Here is a 20,767-nt window from a genome sequence, read left to right as displayed (position 1 = left end):
TCAGACACATTATCACGGCTACCTGAACCAGAATTTTCTTTAAATTTTAGGATTGATACAGATTTTAATATCAGATCGGTGCGTCTCTAATTTGTACGTATACGTACTAACAATTTACCTATCTCCTGAAAGTTGCCATTTTGAGCGACTCTGCTTTCGCTGTAGATTCTGCCTTCATCCATTAGTCTTGTACACATTTTACTGCAGAGTCACAAAGCCAGGCTTTCAGGCTCCATGCCAGCTAAACGCTCTGACCGTCGTAAGTTTTGTTACCCAGAAGATCTGGATCTATAACCCATCCGTTAGCTCAGTACCTCAGAGGTACCCCTCCTCCGGCGCCACATGGTAATGAATGCCGGTTGTAAACCTGACTGGAAGTTTCCCCACATGTTATTATTAGATTCTTCAATCATTTGATGCGGGGCTACTGGCCATGCTGAGGGGGCCTTACCGCCCATCATTAGAAGGCGTGAGACTCTGGAAAGTCTCTGAAAGCCCTTAAAGCATAAATTTGTTCTGTAAAAGTCTCTTGCCTTCATGTGCGAGATTGTCGACTATCTACTATTTAATGAAACATGTAAATCTGTGTTTACAGTGATGCCAGACTAAAGCGTGCTTTGGTCCTATTGAGATGTGGCTCCATAAGTGTAGGCTGGATGCCATAAAACGTAACGGGATGTACAGATTATTGGATTTAAATCAGAGGAGGGAGCTGCATGGTGCTCACTCTTGCTGCTATCACGTCTGGGATCCCTTCTGAGACATAAATGCTGTTCGGTTATGGGTAATTGCTCCTGTAGCGCTCTTTAAGCAAGACGGAGGCAAAGGCCAAGTAAACAACTAATTACTTGCATTCTTCTTTCCGTCCTCTTAAAGTTTATCCACAAAAACACTTTGAAACTGTTTTTTTCTATGCATTTAGTGCCACGAACGAAAAGGATACCTGGCTAGCAACAAGAAAAGACACACCACCACAAAATGTGAGGTGTGGATTTAAGGTTAGCCTCCCCAATCAGTACGTTGTAATCATTTTTGTCATTTTTAGGTAATGCCTAGTTCACATTGACTTAAGAAATATTCCTGTCATGTTGTGTTGAACGTGATCTTGTTCGTTCAGAAGGATGTGGAGATTGGTCCGATCTAAAATATTCAATCTGTTTGATTGTCTTGGCCAGATTTCGCATCTTGCGTGGTGTTCCTTGAGGACAAACCAATGTGTTTAGCCAATCAGAAACCGAGGTGAGGGAAACATGGAGGAGAATCCAAAACACACTGAAGATGAAACAGCTGCCACAGTGCACCATAAAGTCCTCTGGAAATGTCTATAAACCATAATCTGGTCTCACGTTTGCTCTCTGAGTTTTTACGAGATTTTCCATCTCAGATCTAAATTTGGTGAGTGAAATCGGATCGTTCGTGGTGTGCTGCTCGACACCACACACCGTATCGTCATCTGTGGCGTCTCTCAAGTTTTGAAAATCGGGCGACAAATTTTAAAATCTTGCTGTGTGAACCAGGCATGGGTGGCAACATCTTTGATGGATGCAGAACACTGACAAGATGACGCAACAGAACATGGAGCACAGGAGTTTCTCAAAAGGTAGCGCAAGAACAGACTCCAGACAAGATGCAAGAAAAAACATAAGAATATGACAGGGAACTATATGGGAACAGATATGAGTATGCACATACACACCCACACACACACGCACACACACACACACACACACACACACACACACAAGGTAATCAACACCCTTTCTTGGTGTTGAAAGGGCAAATTAAAGAAATCTGGATTAATCCATATAGTACGAGTTAGATCAGATGCGACGTCTATAAAAAAGAGGAAATGGCGGCTTTGATCCAAAATGGCCGTCTTCCTGTTGAGTTTGGACCATGGCGACGTTTTTTGTAGGTCCTGACCAGATACACATGTGTACCAAGTTTCATGAGTCTGGGTTGAAGCATGACTTGGGGCTGATTTTTTAAAAACTTCTAGGGGGCGCTGTAGATAAATTAGGCCACGCCCACCAAGGATTCTTATGAATTCCTGTCTGGGGCTGGATAAGGATCCATCCCAGTAAGTTTGGTGCAACTCAGCTTGAAACTGTGGAATTTAGAGCCAAACATATGGCAGCGGCGTGACCTGTAACTTCGCTGCGTCGCCATGGCCACGCCCTCCATTGAAAACTCTTAGCACTTTAAAGCAAGTGAGCCCAATTGTTATCTGTCATCCAACACAAAATCATCTTGATTAGGTCAAGAGAGCCAGAGATAACGTTTCCAAGAAAAAAAAGGCACTTCCTGTTCTGATGGGGCGGGGCTTAGACGTCAGACTATGACAATATAGGATCACCAGGCGTCCAATCAGGATCACTCTTGCCAAGTTTGGTGCAGCTCAGTCGAAACATGTGGAATCTAGAGCCAAACATATGGCAATGGCGTTACAGGTCACTTCGCCACGCCGCCACGCTCCATCGAAACCAGTCAGGGTTGGAATACACAACCACTTATACCACAGCAGGTACGGAAAACCACAAACGCAAAAATTCAATCATGTAGAAATCTACTGTTAATGTCTTCATGTTAAATAAAAAATATTACTTCATATTTAAGTGTTTAGTCATTATTTCAGCTTGACTCATTCAGAACTGTTCTGATCGTTTCCATGGCAACGATCAGAAGCAAGACCTTGCCCCAGAAGTCCAGTGAGCTCACTGATGAGGTCATAGATGACATCATGTACATCACAATAGATCAAAGAAGTTCTAAAGATTTAATGTGTTGCGCTCCAACATTGAGCCCAAACAGTTTTCAGAGACCAGAAGCCAAAATGAAGATCAGTGATCGTTTCAGAGCCTTTTTGGATCGTTTCCATTTCCACCGGGGAGCGAATGAGGAGAGCGAGGAAGGATTAAACCCCATTAAGATGACCCAGAACATGAGACGCTTTGAAAAAGACATGAGACCTGTGGAACACTTTTTTAGAAACCTGTCTGCTTTGTCCAGCTGGCGCTCTGTGCACATGACTGCCAGTTTTTTCTTCATCTGCATGTGCACAGTGTGGCATGGCTGGACCTTTTCCTTCGTCGTGCTCTTCATGATTCTCCAGCTTTCTTTTAATTATCTAATTTCCAAAGGCTGGAGGATCGAGTGGAGCATCATACCCGACATGGGTGAGCCAGTGGAACATCTACAAGAGAACCTAAATATGGTTCAGATGTTCCACTGGGTTGCCAAAACTGCTCAGAAAACCCAGAAGCTTTTTGGAAACATGGCCGACATGCTTGAGAAGATAAATAACCTCTGCATGTGGGCCCGGCCAGAGCTCACTGTTAGGCTCTATGTGGGACTTTGGCTGGGATTTATCTTCTCATGCATGTTGCCATTCCAGCTGCTGGGTTTTGTCATAGGTGTTTCTGTAGGGATCAAGATTTTTATCATCAACTTGATCTTTGAAAGGTTCCCAAAGCTGCGGCAGCAGTTTGACGTCCCCTACAACTTCTGGGCTGATTTACCCACTGACCTGCAGCTGAGGGACCCCAGAAACACCTTGCTGAGCAGATGGAAGGCCAAAGTAAAGGCCCGATGGAGCACGGCCCGAAGGAGCATTTGTAATGCTCTTCTCGGTGCCAGAAGGAGGCGCCTTTTCCCTCCACGCTCCCGCTTCATCGGGACCTTTCATGCATGGCGGCGTCGGGTATGGCGACGATAGCGGACAAAAGTGTGTCCCAGGTCTCGCAGGATGATGGGAGCAACTGCTTTTGGAAAAGCGTTTCATGTTCAAGGATCAACCAACGGATGTCTGTGGGAAAAGGTAAGAAATGAAGTCACACCTGACGTTACGGTTTCTCCAGCCCCTCCTCTTGATCAAGGAACTTTTGGAGAGGAGCTAAAACTAACAAATTCGGAAGATGAAAGAATCCCAGAACAAATCCTTATTGACCATTTTGAGGCTGGAGAAATCTGACTGGGACTGAACATGTGTCCTGATGTGTTCAGTTAAATCAAATTATGGGATTTAAAGGTAAAAAGATTTGACAGGTTTCCTGTTTGCAGGTTTCTCTCCGGGTGCTCCGGCTTCCTGCCACAGTCTGAAATTAAGACTGTTTAGTTAATTGGCCTCTAAATTGTGCTCAGGTGTGATTTAAACATTTCTTTTCTTTTCCTTGACTAAACCGTTTGCCTGGGTCTGAATTCCTGCCTGGGATCTTCTGTCTTCATGGGGTTTGCAGTTTCTCCGGTTCTCTCCGGCTTCCTCCCAGAGTCCAAAAAAATGATTGCTGATTTATTTGGCTTGTCTAGATGACCTTTGCCCCATGTCTTCTTCCCTCTCTTTTGCTTAAAGTAGTTTTGGCCAAAACTACTTTTAGCAAATATCAAAAAGTAGTTTCCTGTTTGCAGGTTTCTCTCCGGGTACTCCGGCTTCCTGCCACAGTCTAAAATCACGACTGTTTAGTTCATTGGTCTCTGAATTCTGCTAAGGTGTGATTGAAACATTTCTTTTATTTTCTGAAATGTTTCCCTGGGTCATCTTGCTGTGGATTGCCACATGACTGCCCCTTGCTGTGGCAATCCATCTGCTCAGGAAGGTGTTTGTGGTTCAGCTGCAGGTCGGGGGGTAAATTAGCCCAGAAGGTGTAGGGGGCGTCAAACCGCTGCCGCAGCTTCAGGAACCCAGCCTGGGCTCTTCTGTCTTCATGGGGATTGAATGTTCTCCAAGTGGGGCCAAAACTATCCATCCATCCACTAAGGGGGCAACTTCGTTGGCGCAGGAGCCGAATCCCTGGAGATCCCTGGATCCGGCGGACAATGTCGGCATAGGGGCCAGACCACCTGGAGGCGACGAGGGAGCCCTGGGACCACCTGGAGGCGACGAGGGAGCCCTGGGACCACCTGGAGGCGTCGAGGGAGCCCTGGGACCACCTGGAGGCGACGAGGGAGCCCTGGGACCACCTGGAGGCGACGAGGGAGCCCTGGGACCACGTGGAGGCGACGAGGGAGCCCTGGGACCACCTGGAGGCGTCGAGGGAGCCCTGGGACCACCTGGAGGCGACGAGGGAGCCCTGGGACCACCTGGAGGCGTCGAGGGAGCCCTGGGACCACCTGGAGGCGACGAGGGAGCCCTGGGACCAACTGGAGGCGACGAGGGAGCTCTGGGACCAACTGGAGGCGACGAGGGAGCCCTGGGACCACCTGGAGGCGACGAGGGAGCCCTGGGACCACCTGGAGGCGTCGAGGGAGCCCTGGGACCACCTGGAGGCGACGAGGGAGCCCTGGGACCAACTGGAGGCGACGAGGGAGCTCTGGGACCAACTGGAGGCGACGAGGGAGCTCTGGGACCACCTGGAGGCGTCGAGGGAGCTCTGGGACCACCTGGAGGCGACGAGGGAGCTCTGGGACTGTGGCTGGCCTTTATCTTCTCATGCATATTTATGGAAATAAATATGTGCCATCAGAATTTGAATAAAAAATGCCTCTGAAATTTGAATGTTGTATATTAGTGCTTACTAGAGGAACTAGAATGACACAATGTTCAGAGTAGGTATTTCATTTCTCTGAGTCTGTACTGTTTATACAGGCAGTTTTAAATATGAAACTGAAATTGTTTTTTATGCAAAATTTTATTGAATGTACTTAGATGAGTTCATATATGCGCGAAGTATTAGAAAATAAATGACATAAGACAAACAAAACTTTTTTCTGATTCTTATAATGCAAGAAATGTAAAGTCCTAGAACAATGTACAAATGTACCTACTAGGTTCCTTTTGAGTAAAGAAAAAACAATCAAATTACAATTTAGAACATTTTAGTTCTTAAACATGTCTACCATAAAGACACTAAAATTCATCTTTGTGGTAACATGATCAGCATTTTGCTTTACATTTCATAAATGGTGAATTTTGAAACTGGTACGGAAGCTTATTGCTATTTAATCCAGGGGGAAAAAATCGAGCGCTATCACGTTATAACGTCATACGTATCTTATTAAAACGTGATAGTTATCTTGTTAAAACATGATACGCATCTTGTATAAACATGATAATTTTATGTCCAGGAAGTGGCGATATTATGCCAGGCTAGTACAGTGGCTAACAGGACTTGGTCAAGTTTCCCTTCGTGTTTAGCCTAAAACACGGAGATACGGATGCTGCTTTGCACTGTGGTTGAAACCAATAATAACATGCACATGTTACTGGCACCAGACCTCGGGGAATCTGAGCCAGTATCAAGCGGTGCAAAGGCACATGAATCCTTTGCAACCAATTTCTGTGGATCACAGAGGAAGCGAGTTGAAACAATGTTACTCTGGCAGAGCTCGTTTATTCTGAGCCGCGCAATTTCAATTGAACAAACAGTCAACAACATCCGGAGTTTCCACAAAGAAATAAAATAAAATAAAATAAAATCCTCAAATAAAATAACATAATAGCAAAAGAAATGAAGAAAATCTAATCCTAAATTAACATAACCCAACTGAACAAAACATTCCATCTACAACACAGTAAAATGACACAACAACGTTTGTCAGTTACAACTGTTTTTTTTAACGTTTGTCAGTTGTAACTGTTACAGCGGCCACAAAAGAGATCAAGCCCACCACAAATAAATACTGTTATAAGAAACAAAAATATTATAATGCTACCCAAACAATATTTCCGCCATGAAAAAAAAAGACCAACAGGAAGCCATAATTTCGACTTTCAAAGTCATAATTATGAGATTTAAAGTCATAATTATGAGATTTAAAGTCATAATTATGAGATTTAAAGTCATAATTTCGACTTTCAAAGTCATAATTATGAGATTTAAAGCCATAATTTCGACTTTCAAAGTCATAATTATGAGATTTAAAGTCATAATTTCGACTTTCAAAGTCATAATTATGAGATTTAAAGCCATAATTTCGACTTTCAAAGTCATAATTATGAGATTTAAAGTCATAATTTCGACTTTCAAAGTCATAATTATGAGATTTAAAGTCATAATTTCGACTTTCAAAGTCATAATTATGAGATTTAAAGCCATAATTTCGACTTTCAAAGTCATAATTATGAGATTTAAAGCCATAATTTCGACTTTCAAAGTCATAATTATGAGATTTAAAGTCATAATTTCGACTTTCAAAGTCATAATTATGAGATTTAAAGCCATAATTTCGACTTTCAAAGTCATAATTATGAGATTTAAAGCCATAATTTCGACTTTCAAAGTCATAATTATGAGATTTAAAGTCATAATTTCGACTTTCAAAGTCATAATTATGAGATTTAAAGCCATAATTTCGACTTTCAAAGTCATAATTATGAGATTTAAAGCCATAATTTCGACTTTCAAAGTCATAATTATAAGATACCGCAGCAGTTGGAGACAAGCCTCTTTAGAATAACAGCTCCTCTCCAGCTCCCAGTTAAATCCTAAATCCAAGGTCCAACCTTTGCTACTGCGTTAAGTCAGTAAAATGTAGGTTCGCCTTTTTTGATTTTGTTTAGATTCCTTCGTTTTGAATGCTTTTTGATCGTGTGGCGTTATGTACGTCGTTCGTTGTATTAGCAACATGAGCTAGCTGCAGGTTAACCGTCAAAGCGTGCTAACCTTGTTATAGCATATTTAACCGGGTTTTTTTTAAGTAGTCCGTTAATTAGATTGTTTTTATTTCAGAGTGCGATAAGAAGTTTATACTCCAAAAATTCAATAAGTTAATATGTATAATTATTTTGTGGCATTAATACAAGCAATAGCTAGTAGGTTAAAACAAGCTCCACAGCTTGTTGTATGCACGTTTTGTTATGCATAATGTGATTCACTATCTTTCCCGTTAAATTGTTTTTGTCGATACATAGACAAGAGTAAAATATGGAAGTACAAAATGCATCAGTTTTCAAACTGTTTTCTTAGCAGTTTCATGTACACTTATGCTAATGCTGGAGATCTACAGCTTTACATTGACAATATTTACAAAAGCAATTCAAAATAAGAAAAATTGAAAAACAAGGAACTGAAAAAATCCCCAAAACAGGCAGGCCCTGTTGAAAATGTTAACTCCTCAACTTTACTCAACTTTCAGGATACCTACAAAAGAGACAGAGGAGGTTCCTTTGACCTGAACCTAAACCTAAACAGAGGTAAGTTGCAACTCTTGTGAAAATCCAATTTATCATATTATCTGTTTAAATGAAAGTAATTAAGATCAAAACTAAAATCATTCTGATGATGTCCATGCACTTGACTCTTGTATAAAGATGGGAATTTCATTTTGAGAATTGTTCAACCATTGAAATATTTTAGGGGAAAAATGTAAACAGAACTTTCAGACCTAAGCTCTACACTTTACCATTTAGTTGGTAGATTGGTAGAGTTTTCTTTATTACTTTTATGTAGTTTCTTTGTGTATTGGTTTATTTTTGCAGATCTGTACAGCTGTTTTGTTGTCTATTGTCTTTATTTTAGCAGGAGCTTGAGTCTGAAATACAGTTTCTATCTGTCTTGTAGGGTTGGACAATAAATCAGTTATATGTATCTCGATACACACGTGATCAATATCAATAGATAGTAAGTCTGACAGAATATTCAATAGAATATTCTCTGAACTCTGATCCAGAACCACATACCATTCTGGAGGATGTAGGCACAGTCAAGGCTTCTCAACCTCTCAAGGCTAGCTCATCTAGCTTGATGGCTTCATTTAACTCACTGGTGAACTAGAGCTGTGGTGTCCAAGAGCTAGATGCAGGAATCAATGGGGACATTTTAGAAGACAGTGGCACTGTTACCTTTTTCACAGGACACATTTCTGACACAGATAGTGTCAGTCTTGATGACACCCTTCCTCTGTCTCCACAGCCATCTAGTCCAGTGCTTTCTTCTTCACAATTTGATTCTTTGAACGAGCCAATTGTTCAGAGAGAAGGGATTAAGAAAATCCTCGTTCTTCACCGTGGCCAGATCCTGAAAGAACTAATTTCACATTTTTGTGATCCAGGTGTCACTCAGGAGGACATATGTATTCAAGTGGTGCTCCCCAGAGGTGGGGACTCGAGTCACATGACTTGGACTCGAGTCAGACTCGAGTCGTTAAAATCACGACTTGAGACTTGACTTGAAAAAATGCTCAAAGACTCAGACTTGACTTTGACTTTCATGCCATTGACTTGGGACTTGACTCGACTTGAAGCTGTTTACTTGAAAAGACTTGATATTTTTTACTCAAAGTCTTAAAATTTAAAACACATTATTTATAAAGTGGCGTCATTAATTAATTTCACTCATTCCGTATCAATATGCGCAGACCGTCACTATGGTTTTCCTCTCTCCTTATGTACGTATTTGTACGTAGCTGCAGCACAACCAATCAAATTAACAGAATTTGGACGTTTAAAAAAACACGGCAAAGCTGCAGAGCTCAGGGAACGAAATACGAAATAACCGCTCAATATGCTTCCCCGAGTAATTTCTTTTGGCTACGTAGGTTATGAACTTTCGACTAAAAAACGAACTGCAACTTGTAAAACATGCAAGAAGAGAATATCGGATGGAGATGCCACGACGTCCAACTTTGTCCGGCATTTGAAGCTTCACAAAGATCGGTAGGTGGCACTTTTCTTTTGCTGTAAGATAGTTGACTATAGCTAACTTCGTGTTAGCATGTGTACTCCGGGTTAAATTGGTGATTATTTACCATAAATCCGGTCCTTCAAATGCCTCCACAAATAATGTGCACCGTGTTAGCTCAGGAAGCCGGTGGATAGTGAGAGGGGCTCCGGAACAGAAAGCAGATTCTGGACCTGAACACAGGGAACAGAGTCTCTCTGTCCCATCATGATGATGAGCCGGGTCTAGTATCATCTAAGGATGGTTGGTGTATTTGAAGACATCTACGTTGGGAAATTATATTGACAATATATTGTTTTGACAGGTCAGAGAAAAGAGGAAAAAACTGCTGTTATGGTTCTTTGTATTGTGCTGTGGAAATGTCAGCATTTTCGTCTTTTTATTATTGAATATCAAGTTTAGCAGAACTGGGCAATAAAGTGGTCCAATTTAAAAATGTTTTTTATACTTTGTGTTCAGCTACACATGTTCTATCATTTGAGATAAATACATATTTTAAAACGAACAAATGGTCTATTATTGGAATTTTATGTATAATTGCAAATTATAAAAAAAAAATAAAATAAAAACGACTCGAAATGACTTGAAATTAAAGGTTCCTGACTTGAGACTTGACTCGACTTTTGCCTGTCTTTACTTGAGACTTGACTCGGACTTGAGGACAGAGACTTGAGACTTACAACACAGTGACTTGGTCACACCTCTGGTGCTCCCTGATGGAAGGCGAGAAAAGGCTGTTGATGATGGAGGAGTTTTGAGGGATGTCCTCTCAGAATTTTGGCAGGACTTTTATGAACAGTGTACAACGGGCAATAACTTTAAGGTGCCCTACTTGCGTTATGATTTTGGACAGCAACAATGGGAAAGCATTGGCCGAATTATTGCCTTTGGCTGGCAAAAACAGAAGTACCTGCCTATAAAACTTGCTCCAGTAATACTGGAACAAGCAGTTCTTGGTTCTATAAAGAGTCCTCTTGTTGATAGCTTCTTAAGGTATGTTACAGAGTACGATCGGATGGTGTTTGAATCTTGCCTTTCAGATTTTCAGAGTGTTGACAAAGAAGAGCTTCTGGAAATCATGGATATCCATAACTGTCGAAGAGTACCAACAGCTGATAACATAGAGCTACTACTTGAGGAGCTTGCCCACCAAAAGCTCATTCAGGAACCTGCCTTTGTTATTGAGCAGTGGAGCACTGTCCTTTCCCCGCTGAGGTCTGAGATGGAAAGTATTACAGCTGCATATGAAAATCTCCAGCCAACATTAAGAAAGGTTATAAATTCAATTGTATACCCTGTAGTCATGAATGCACAGCAGAAAAACATCAGCAAATATTTAAGTTCTTATCTCAGAGAATCAGACTCACAACACCTGTCACTTTTTCTGCGGTTCTGCACAGGATCTGATTTGTTTCTTCAAAAAACTATCAGTGTTAGCTTCACTCAACTTCAAGGTATTCAGAGACGGCCAGTTGCCCACACATGCGGTTGCTACCTAGAGTTGCCAGTTAATTATGATAACTATCCAGAGTTTCGACACGAAATAAACAAGGTCCTAGAAAGTAGTGTATGGGTGATGGATATAGTCTAACAGACTTCAGCTGAAGAACATGTGAGTTTAAGGAATCTTTGGTAACACCTTATTTGAAGCGGTGTGCATAAGACTGACATGACACTATCATAAACATGACATAACATCTGTCATGAACATGAAGTGGAATGTTTATGACAGTGTCATGTCAGTCTTATGCACACCCCTTCAAATAAAGTGTTACCAAATCTTTTTGTATTAAACTTTCAAAGTTTAGCATTATCTTAACAAGTTTTTTTTTACCTCATCTTAACTCCACAGAGTTTCTACTTTTTGCTATTTATTTTTCTCTGGAGTATTTATAAGACCTGCAATGTCATAGTAGGTACTCTACTACTAGTGTTTTTTGGGGGGGTTTCTGTTAAAGTACTCCAAAGTTAAAGTTTAAAGCATAAATTTGAGTTGGCAGTAAAATGTATTTTCTCAATATTTTCTGTTTATTAAATTGAAGTATTTTATATTGTTACTAGAATTTTTTTTACTTTTAATTTTACTTGAGGCTGCAAAAGCTGGTTTGTTACACAATTAAAAATACAATATGGCCGCCGCGCTTGTAAATGAACACTTTCTTTTCTTTTTTTTTTTTTTTACACCTTGAAGCATTGTCATTATCTTAAAGGATTATTTTAAAACACTCAAAGGCTTCTCTAATAGCTAAATAGAGACTTTAATTTTGAAGTTCAATAAACTGCTTTTTCCAGTTTATATGTGTGATTTATTTGGGGCAGGGGAAGCTTTACATCAGCATTGGGTTGCACACCTGAAAAATAATGAGGTTTCTACAGCAGTTCTCAATTCCTTTATTTCCTGTTTAATAATCAGCATAATGTTCAAACTGTAATGCAATGATATTGATAATAAAGGGAAAATATCAAAACCAAAAATCATCTGTCCAATGCATCAATATATTTTTCTAATGTCAGACTTATTTTATCAGCTCAGCATGATTTATCTTACTTTAGTGTCTCTTCTTGCTTAGTTACAGAGCTTGTGAATGGCTTTGACCCATCTTTATACTGGTGCAACAATGTGTTGAAGCAAATGCTGCCACTCTCACAATGTCATCAAATATCTACTGAAGTCCAAATTAGGGACGAGGTAACAAACTGTCAACGCAACAAAATGTTTTTACATTTATCAATGCAGCTCCAAATCTCTGGTAATCAGCTGTCTGAGTCTTATGTATAGATCAGTTGTTGCAAACACATCATCTGTGACATTCAGGTTATGCTCTGAAATCAGGTCCACACAGATACTGAAGACATCTTCATCGCATGGAAAGTCTTTGAAAACACAGTTTTCCAAGCAGGCTTCAACCCTGTTCAGATCAATGCTGTGTAGATAGTCTCTGGTTCCATACACCTGAGGTACTGTGTACATCATGAATGGTCGCCCATGAGGACTTCGTGAATTGTGTGTTGGACGTATCCTGTGGTGGTTCCAAGCTGAAACAACTTCATTTAGTTCTTCCTAGAAGAAAACAAAAACCAGACTAAACTCATAGCTTTGAAATAAACATTCAAAAGTAAAACGGAAGTGTAAATCTAGCATGACTGTTATTTATCCAAAAACAGGGAAGTTTAAATCAAGCAACTACCCAAACATGCAATCTGTGCAATATTTAAGATATGCTATTAATTTAGTATCATACTCAGAAAATAAATCTTTGCACATTATAACCACTTTATAGCAATCATAAATATTTTCAATAGGTGAGAAGACAGAGCAGCTCAAATCAAGCTCACCTGTATTATGTGGAGAAAACAGAACTGGATCAAGGCTTTGTCCAAGAAGTTATCCGAGAAGTGTCCATCTGCTTTCAGTTTGTCAAAGAGGTCCATCCAGAACTGGATACATTCACTTCGCAGGGTCAACCACCATCTTTCAATCTGCTGATTTCCAGTGCTTGGACCAAATATTACATTATCACTTTGAGGTTGGTCTTCTGTAAGATGCAAATATCTTTGCATGTCAGCTGCATTAACATTTTCTGTCCCTAAATCCACTCTAAGTCTTTCAGGACAACCCTCAGCTTTAATCACTGCATCCATGAAGTATCCAGCAATGACTCTTGGATCGTTATTTGTTTTGTATGCCTCAAGCCATATTAGCCTTCTGGAAAAACCGTCAATGCAACCATTGATCCCAATTCCAAATGGTTTGAGCTTATCATAGCCGTCCATATGCCAAACATAGTTTGGACCACGACTATAGTAAATCCGTCTCCTCAGTCGATTTCTTGACCTTAGGTCTACTCCTTCACCGTCTAGTAAGCGTAAAAGGACTCGAACTGTTTCCCTGTCTGTAACAATACCATTCATCCAGCATTTTTGGTGCATCCATCGATATCCGTGACATTGTCCAGAGGTTTCAAGTTGCTGACGAATGAAAGCTGCCACTACACTCACATCACTTTTGTTCTTTCGGCGCCAAAGTTTCTTCTTATTAAGAATCCTTTCTAGTGTCCTCTTGCTAAGAATAACCCCATGAACCTCAGCCAGCAAAGCAAGAATTTCATCATTGGTTAAACCACATCTGAAATACTCCTCAATTTGCTTATAATCCATTAATAGGAGAAAAATCTGTGTTTTCCTGGTTGACAGATCAAATGGAATACTGTGTAAATGTCACACAAGACAGCATGTCTGCTTTTTTGGAAAAGTCGAAATTATGACTTTGAATCTCATAATTATGACTTTGAAAGTTGAAATTATGACTTTGAATCTCATAATTATGACTTTGAAAGTCGAAATTATGGCTTCCTGTTGGTCTTTTTTTTTCATGGCGGAAATATTGTTTGGGTAGCATTATAATATTTTTGTTTCTTATAACAGTATTTATTTGTGGTGGGCTTGATCTCTTTTGTGGCCGCTGTAACAGTTACAACTGACAAACGTTAAAAAAACAGTTGTAACTGACAAACGTTGTTGTGTCATTTTACTGTGTTGTAGATGGAATGTTTTGTTCAGTTGGGTTATGTTAATTTAGGATTAGATTTTCTTCATTTCTTTTGCTATTATGTTATTTTATTTGAGGATTTTATTTTATTTTATTTTATTTTATTTCTTTGTGGAAACTCCGGATGTTGTTGACTGTTTGTTCAATTGAAATTGCGCGGCTCAGAATAAACGAGCTCTGCCAGAGTAACATTGTTTCAACTCGCTTCCTCTGTGATCCACAGAAATTGGTTGCAAAGGATTCATGTGCCTTTGCACCGCTTGATACTGGCTCAGATTCCCCGAGGTCTGGTGCCAGTAACATGTGCATGTTATTATTGGTTTCAACCACAGTGCAAAGCAGCATCCGTATCTCCGTGTTTTAGGCTAAACACGAAGGGAAACTTGACCAAGTCCTGTTAGCCACTGTACTAGCCTGGCATAATATCGCCACTTCCTGGACATAAAATTATCATGTTTATACAAGATGCGTATCATGTTTTAACAAGATAACTATCACGTTTTAATAAGATACGTATGACGTTATAACGTGATAGCGCTCGATTTTTTCCCCCTGGATTAAATAGCAATAAGCTTCCGTACCAGTTTCAAAATTCACCATTTATGAAATGTAAAGCAAAATGCTGATCATGTTACCACAAAGATGAATTTTAGTGTCTTTATGGTAGACATGTTTAAGAACTAAAATGTTCTAAATTGTAATTTGATTGTTTTTTCTTTACTCAAAAGGAACCTAGTAGGTACATTTGTACATTGTTCTAGGACTTTACATTTCTTGCATTATAAGAATCAGAAAAAAGTTTTGTTTGTCTTATGTCATTTATTTTCTAATACTTCGCGCATATATGAACTCATCTAAGTACATTCAATAAAATTTTGCATAAAAAACAATTTCAGTTTCATATTTAAAACTGCCTGTATAAACAGTACAGACTCAGAGAAATGAAATACCTACTCTGAACATTGTGTCATTCTAGTTCCTCTAGTAAGCACTAATATACAACATTCAAATTTCAGAGGCATTTTTTATTCAAATTCTGATGGCACATATTTATTTCCATAAATATGCATGAGAAGATAAAGGCCAGCCACAGTCCCAGAGCTCCCTCGTCGCCTCCAGGTGGTCCCAGAGCTCCCTCGACGCCTCCAGGTGGTCCCAGAGCTCCCTCGTCGCCTCCAGGTGGTCCCAGAGCTCCCTCGTCGCCTCCAGGTGGTCCCAGGGCTCCCTCGTCGCCTCCAGGTGGTCCCAGGGCTCCCTCGTCGCCTCCAGTTGGTCCCAGGGCTCCCTCGACGCCTCCAGGTGGTCCCAGAGCTCCCTCGACGCCTCCAGGTGGTCCCAGGGCTCCCTCGTTGCCTCCAGGTGGTCCCAGGGCTCCCTCGTCGCCTCCAGGTGGTCCCAGGGCTCCCTCGTCGCCTCCACGTGGTCCCAGGGCTCCCTCGTCGCCTCCAGGTGGTCCCAGGGCTCCCTCGTCGCCTCCAGGTGGTCTGGCCCCTGTGCCGACATTGTCCGCCGGATCCAGGGATCTCCAGGGATTCGGCTCCTGCGCCAACGAAGTTGCCCCCTTAGTGGATGGATGGATAGTTTTGGCCCCACTTGGAGAACATTCAATCCCCATGAAGACAGAAGAGCCCAGGCTGGGTTCCTGAAGCTGCGGCAGCGGTTTGACGCCCCCTACACCTTCTGGGCTAATTTACCCACCGACCTGCAGCTGAACCACAAACACCTTCCTGAGCAGATGGATTGCCACAGCAAGGGGCAGTCATGTGGCAATCCACAGCAAGATGACCCAGGCAAACATTTCAGAAAATAAAAGAAATGTTTCAATCACACCTTAGCAGAATTCAGAGACCAATGAACTAAACAGTCGTGATTTTAGACTGTGGCAGGAAGCCGGAGTACCCGGAGAGAAACCTGCAAACAGGAAACTACTTTTTGATATTTGCTAAAAGTAGTTTTGGCCAAAACTACTTTAAGCAAAAGAGAGGGAAGAAGACATGGGGCAAAGGTCATCTAGACAAGCCAAATAAATCAGCAATCATTTTTTTGGACTCTGGGAGGAAGCCGGAGAGAACCGGAGAAACTGCAAACCCCATGAAGACAGAAGATCCCAGGCAGGAATTCAGACCCAGGCAAACGGTTTAGTCAAGGAAAAGAAAAGAAATGTTTTAATCACACCTGAGCACAATTTAGAGGCCAATTAACTAAACAGTCTTAATTTCAGACTGTGGCAGGAAGCCGGAGCACCCGGAGAGAAACCTGCAAACAGGAAACCTGTCAAATCTTTTTACCTTTAAATCCCATAATTTGATTTAACTGAACACATCAGGACACATGTTCAGTCCCAGTCAGATTTCTCCAGCCTCAAAATGGTCAATAAGGATTTGTTCTGGGATTCTTTCATCTTCCGAATTTGTTAGTTTTAGCTCCTCTCCAAAAGTTCCTTGATCAAGAGGAGGGGCTGGAGAAACCGTAACGTCAGGTGTGACTTCATTTCTTACCTTTTCCCACAGACATCCGTTGGTTGATCCTTGAACATGAAACGCTTTTCCAAAAGCAGTTGCTCCCATCATCCTGCGAGACCTGGGACACACTTTTGTCCGCTATCGTCGCCATACCCGACGCCGCCATGCATGAAAGGTCCCGATGAAGCGGGAGCGTGGAGGGAAAAGGCGCCTCCTTCTGGCACCGAGAAGAGCATTGGAAATGCTCCTTCGGGCCGTGCTCCATCGGGCCTTTACTTTGGCCTTCCATCTGCTCAGCAAGGTGTTTCTGGGGTCCCTCAGCTGCAGGTCAGTGGGTAAATCAGCCCAGAAGTTGTAGGGGACGTCAAACTGCTGCCGCAGCTTTGGGAACCTTTCAAAGATCAAGTTGATGATAAAAATCTTGATCCCTACAGAAACACCTATGACAAAACCCAGCAGCTGGAATGGCAACATGCATGAGAAGATAAATCCCAGCCAAAGTCCCACATAGAGCCTAACAGTGAGCTCTGGCCGGGCCCACATGCAGAGGTTATTTATCTTCTCAAGCATGTCGGCCATGTTTCCAAAAAGCTTCTGGGTTTTCTGAGCAGTTTTGGCAACCCAGTGGAACATCTGAACCATATTTAGGTTCTCTTGTAGATGTTCCACTGGCTCACCCATGTCGGGTATGATGCTCCACTCGATCCTCCAGCCTTTGGAAATTAGATAATTAAAAGAAAGCTGGAGAACCATGAAGAGCACGACGAAGGAAAAGGTCCAGCCATGCCACACTGTGCACATGTAGACAAAGAAAAAACTGGCAGTCATGTGCACAGAGCGCCAGCTGGACAAAGCAGACAGGTTTCTAAAAAAGTGTTCCACAGGTCTCATGTCTTTCTCAAAGCGTCTCATGTTCTGGGTCATCTTTATGGGGTTTAATCCTTCCTCGCTCTCCTCTTTCGCTCCCTGGTGGAAATGGAAACGATCCAAAAAGGCTCTGAAACGATCACTGATCTTCATGTTGGCTTCTGGTCTCTGAAAACTGTTTGGGCTCAATGTTGGAGCGCAACACATTAAATCTTTAGAACTTCTTTGATCTATTGTGATGTACATGATGTCATCTATGACCTCATCAGTGAGCTCACTGGACTTCTGGGGCAAGGTCTTGCTTCTGATCGTTGCCATGGAAACGATCAGAACAGTTCTGAATGAGTCAAGCTGAAATAATGACTAAATACTTAAATATGAAGTAATATTTTTTATTTAACATGAAGACATTAACAGTAGATTTCTACATGATTGAATTTTTGCGTTTGTGGTTTTCCGTACCTGCTGTGGTATAAGTGGTTGTGTATTCCAACCCTGACTGGTTTCGATGGAGCGTGTCGGCGTGGCGAAGTGACCTGTAACGCCATTGCCATATGTTTGGCTCTAGATTCCACATGTTTCGACTGAGCTGCACCAAACTTGGCAAGAGTGATCTCTTGCCGTGGATGACAACCGTTCCGAAACAGATTCTGTGTGTATTATATTAGCTTTTAAAATGTTGTTTTTTTTTTTATTCAGGTGGGTGTGTACAAGGCCTCAGAATCTGATGAGGTCACAACTGACCAATTAGATTAGAGCATTTTGAAAGCCTAAATATATATTTTAAATTTCCAAAGAAAAATAGCTATATTGTAGTTTATATTCTAGATGAAATTGATCATCTTTTCATTAACTATATGGCATCAAAACATGCTAACACTATTATATCTTTGTCCATGTCCAGTCTTACGTTCATCTAGACTGCCATGCCTGCGTTGGAGGTGATCTGCAGCCTGATTGGCTGGCTGTGCCTCTACCTGTTGTTCTGCTCCACCTTCTCTCACCGAGGGCCCGAGTGGAACTGCCGCTTGGTCACCTTGACCCATGGCGTCATCATAGTGCTGCTGACGGCATACGTTGTGTTTGTTGACGGTCCCTGGCCCTTCACACATGCAGGTCAGCAGCAAAACACAGAAACTGTGATGCGATGGTTCAGTTCGAAGGCAAACATGGCGCATTGTTACTCAGAACAATAAATCCAAAGCCAATTTACGATGGTTCTCTATGTTTAAACCAAATATTAAGTGTTTTTTATTAAGAATGACTGAGATAATTTTGGAAGTCTGATTCCCAGAAGTTGAAAAAAGACCAGAAACCATTCTGCTGCTGTTGAATCTGAAGACATGCTGAGCATGGACACAAAAACAGGTTTGGTGGGTTTAGCTTTGCAAAGAATAAGGGGTTAAAAGTATCACATTAAACCTGTAGATCTCAAAAAATGATTTGAAGACGGCTGTTATTGGTCCAATAGTTACATTCTTATAGGATTAAGATTTCATTTTTTTATCTTCTCTGCAGGTACAGAAAACACTGACCTCCAGATATTTGCCCTGGCAGTCTGCCTCGGCTACTTCTTCTTTGACCTGGGTTGGTGCGTGTGCTACCGGAGCGAGGGCCCAGTCATGCTGGCGCATCACGCCGCCAGCATCGTGGGCATCCTCCTGGCGCTGCTGATGGGCGTGTCGGGCTGTGAGACCTGCGGGGTGATCTTCGGCAGCGAGATCACCAACCCGCTGCTGCAGAGCCGCTGGTTCCTCCGCCAGCTGGGACTCTACGACAGCCTGCTGGGCGACGCCGTGGACCTGCTCTTCATCCTGCTGTTCGCCACGGTGCGCGTCGGCCTGGGGACCGTCATGTTTTATTGCGAGCTCACTTCGCCCAGGACTTTGCTGATAATGAAGCTTGGCGGCGTGGTCATGTATCTGCTGGCCTGGGTGTTCATGGTGGACATCGCCAGGTTCGGCTACAAGAAGACCAGGGCCAAATACAGGAAGTGGATGGTGAACCGCGAGCTCAAAGAGACAAGCGAAGAAAAACCAGTTGGGCACGAAGAGTGATTGAGAAGACTAACTCAACCGCTTTCACATGTTTTTAACAGACGCTCCATGAATTTATTTATTTATTTTACCTGCGGTACAGTGGACTGCAACATTTTTAAAGTCTGTGTAAAAACAATTCTGAAAAACCTTGATAAGTACATTTATTTTGCAAACTAAATAATGATCTGACAGTGAGCAGAGCATGCGCATTAAGAGGTCCGACCTTTAGAGGAACTGCCAGCAGGGGGCGCAACTACATACATACTTTCCGAGGTGTATGCGAACATGTCATCGCCCCCCCTGCTCCCTGCTCCCCGACATAAACTTGTATAACTCATTTTTAATTAAAGTATCAATAATAATAAATGTACATATATGTGAATAAATTGTTGCCCTCAGGGCAATTAAAAAAGAATGAAACAAAAAACAGGGCAATATTTCATAATTTAATATATATTTGAGCCAAAGAGCCACTTCTGTTAGCCTGTGTCTAGAACCGCCTGTGAGCTGCAGGTCTGAGGCTTTTTGTTAGCATGTTTTCTATCATTCTTACAGCTTCATAGGAAGCCTGATCCAAACTGGCAACCCACATTAATAAAATGGTGAAATAATATTGACCCCAAAACAAGGAGGGTTAGGGTGAGAACTGTCCATATAGTACCGTGGAAGAAATGTTTGAAGGCTTGTGCATGAATCAAGATGTATTTGAATCAGCATATAAACGATTTAGTAGGAATGGTGTTGAAAAGGCAAATTAAAGAAATCTGGATTAATCCATATAGTAGACCGCTGTTAAAAGCTTGGAATGCAAATATTGATATCCAATATTGTGTTGATGCATATGCATGTTGTGTTTATATTGTATCTTACATGTCAAAGATTTAACGTGAAATTGGTTTTCTTCTAGGAAATGGACAGAAAGAGAAGCAGCCAAAGAAGGAAATGTTTGTGCTAAAGAAGCTTTAAAGAGATTTGGTAGAGTCTATTTGCATAACCGTGATGTTTGTGCTCAGGAAGCAGTGTATAGACTCACCAACATGCATTTAAAGGAGTTTTCTCGGAGCGTTATTTTTATTCCAACTGGTGATAATATTGTGAAAATGAGTTTTCCCATTTCTGTTTTGAGACAAAAGCTACATCACAGGATCTTACCCCAAAAGACATGTGGATGACTGAGATAGTTGACCGCTATAAGAATAGGCCGAATGATAATATGTTTAATAATAGGTGCCTGGT

At 41.6% G+C, this 20,767-nt stretch overlaps 1 protein-coding gene across 1 annotated transcript; it reads left to right on the top strand.

The window, feature by feature from the left end:
* Positions 1 to 18,418: 18,418 nt before the first annotated feature.
* Positions 18,419 to 19,582, top strand: LOC111611712 (transmembrane protein 136-like). Its single transcript, XM_023349549.1, has 2 exons — positions 18,419 to 18,608; positions 19,011 to 19,582. Exons 1-2 carry the CDS (start codon positions 18,419 to 18,421, stop codon positions 19,547 to 19,549), a joined length of 729 nt encoding a protein of 242 aa, XP_023205317.1. The 3' UTR covers positions 19,550 to 19,582.
* Positions 19,583 to 20,767: the final 1,185 nt, after the last annotated feature.

The sequence above is a fragment of the Xiphophorus maculatus genome, chromosome 16, assembly GCF_002775205.1.
Source record: "Xiphophorus maculatus strain JP 163 A chromosome 16, X_maculatus-5.0-male, whole genome shotgun sequence".
Lineage (NCBI taxonomy): Eukaryota > Metazoa > Chordata > Actinopteri > Cyprinodontiformes > Poeciliidae > Xiphophorus > Xiphophorus maculatus.
This window is presented reverse-complemented; position numbering and strand designations above follow the sequence as displayed.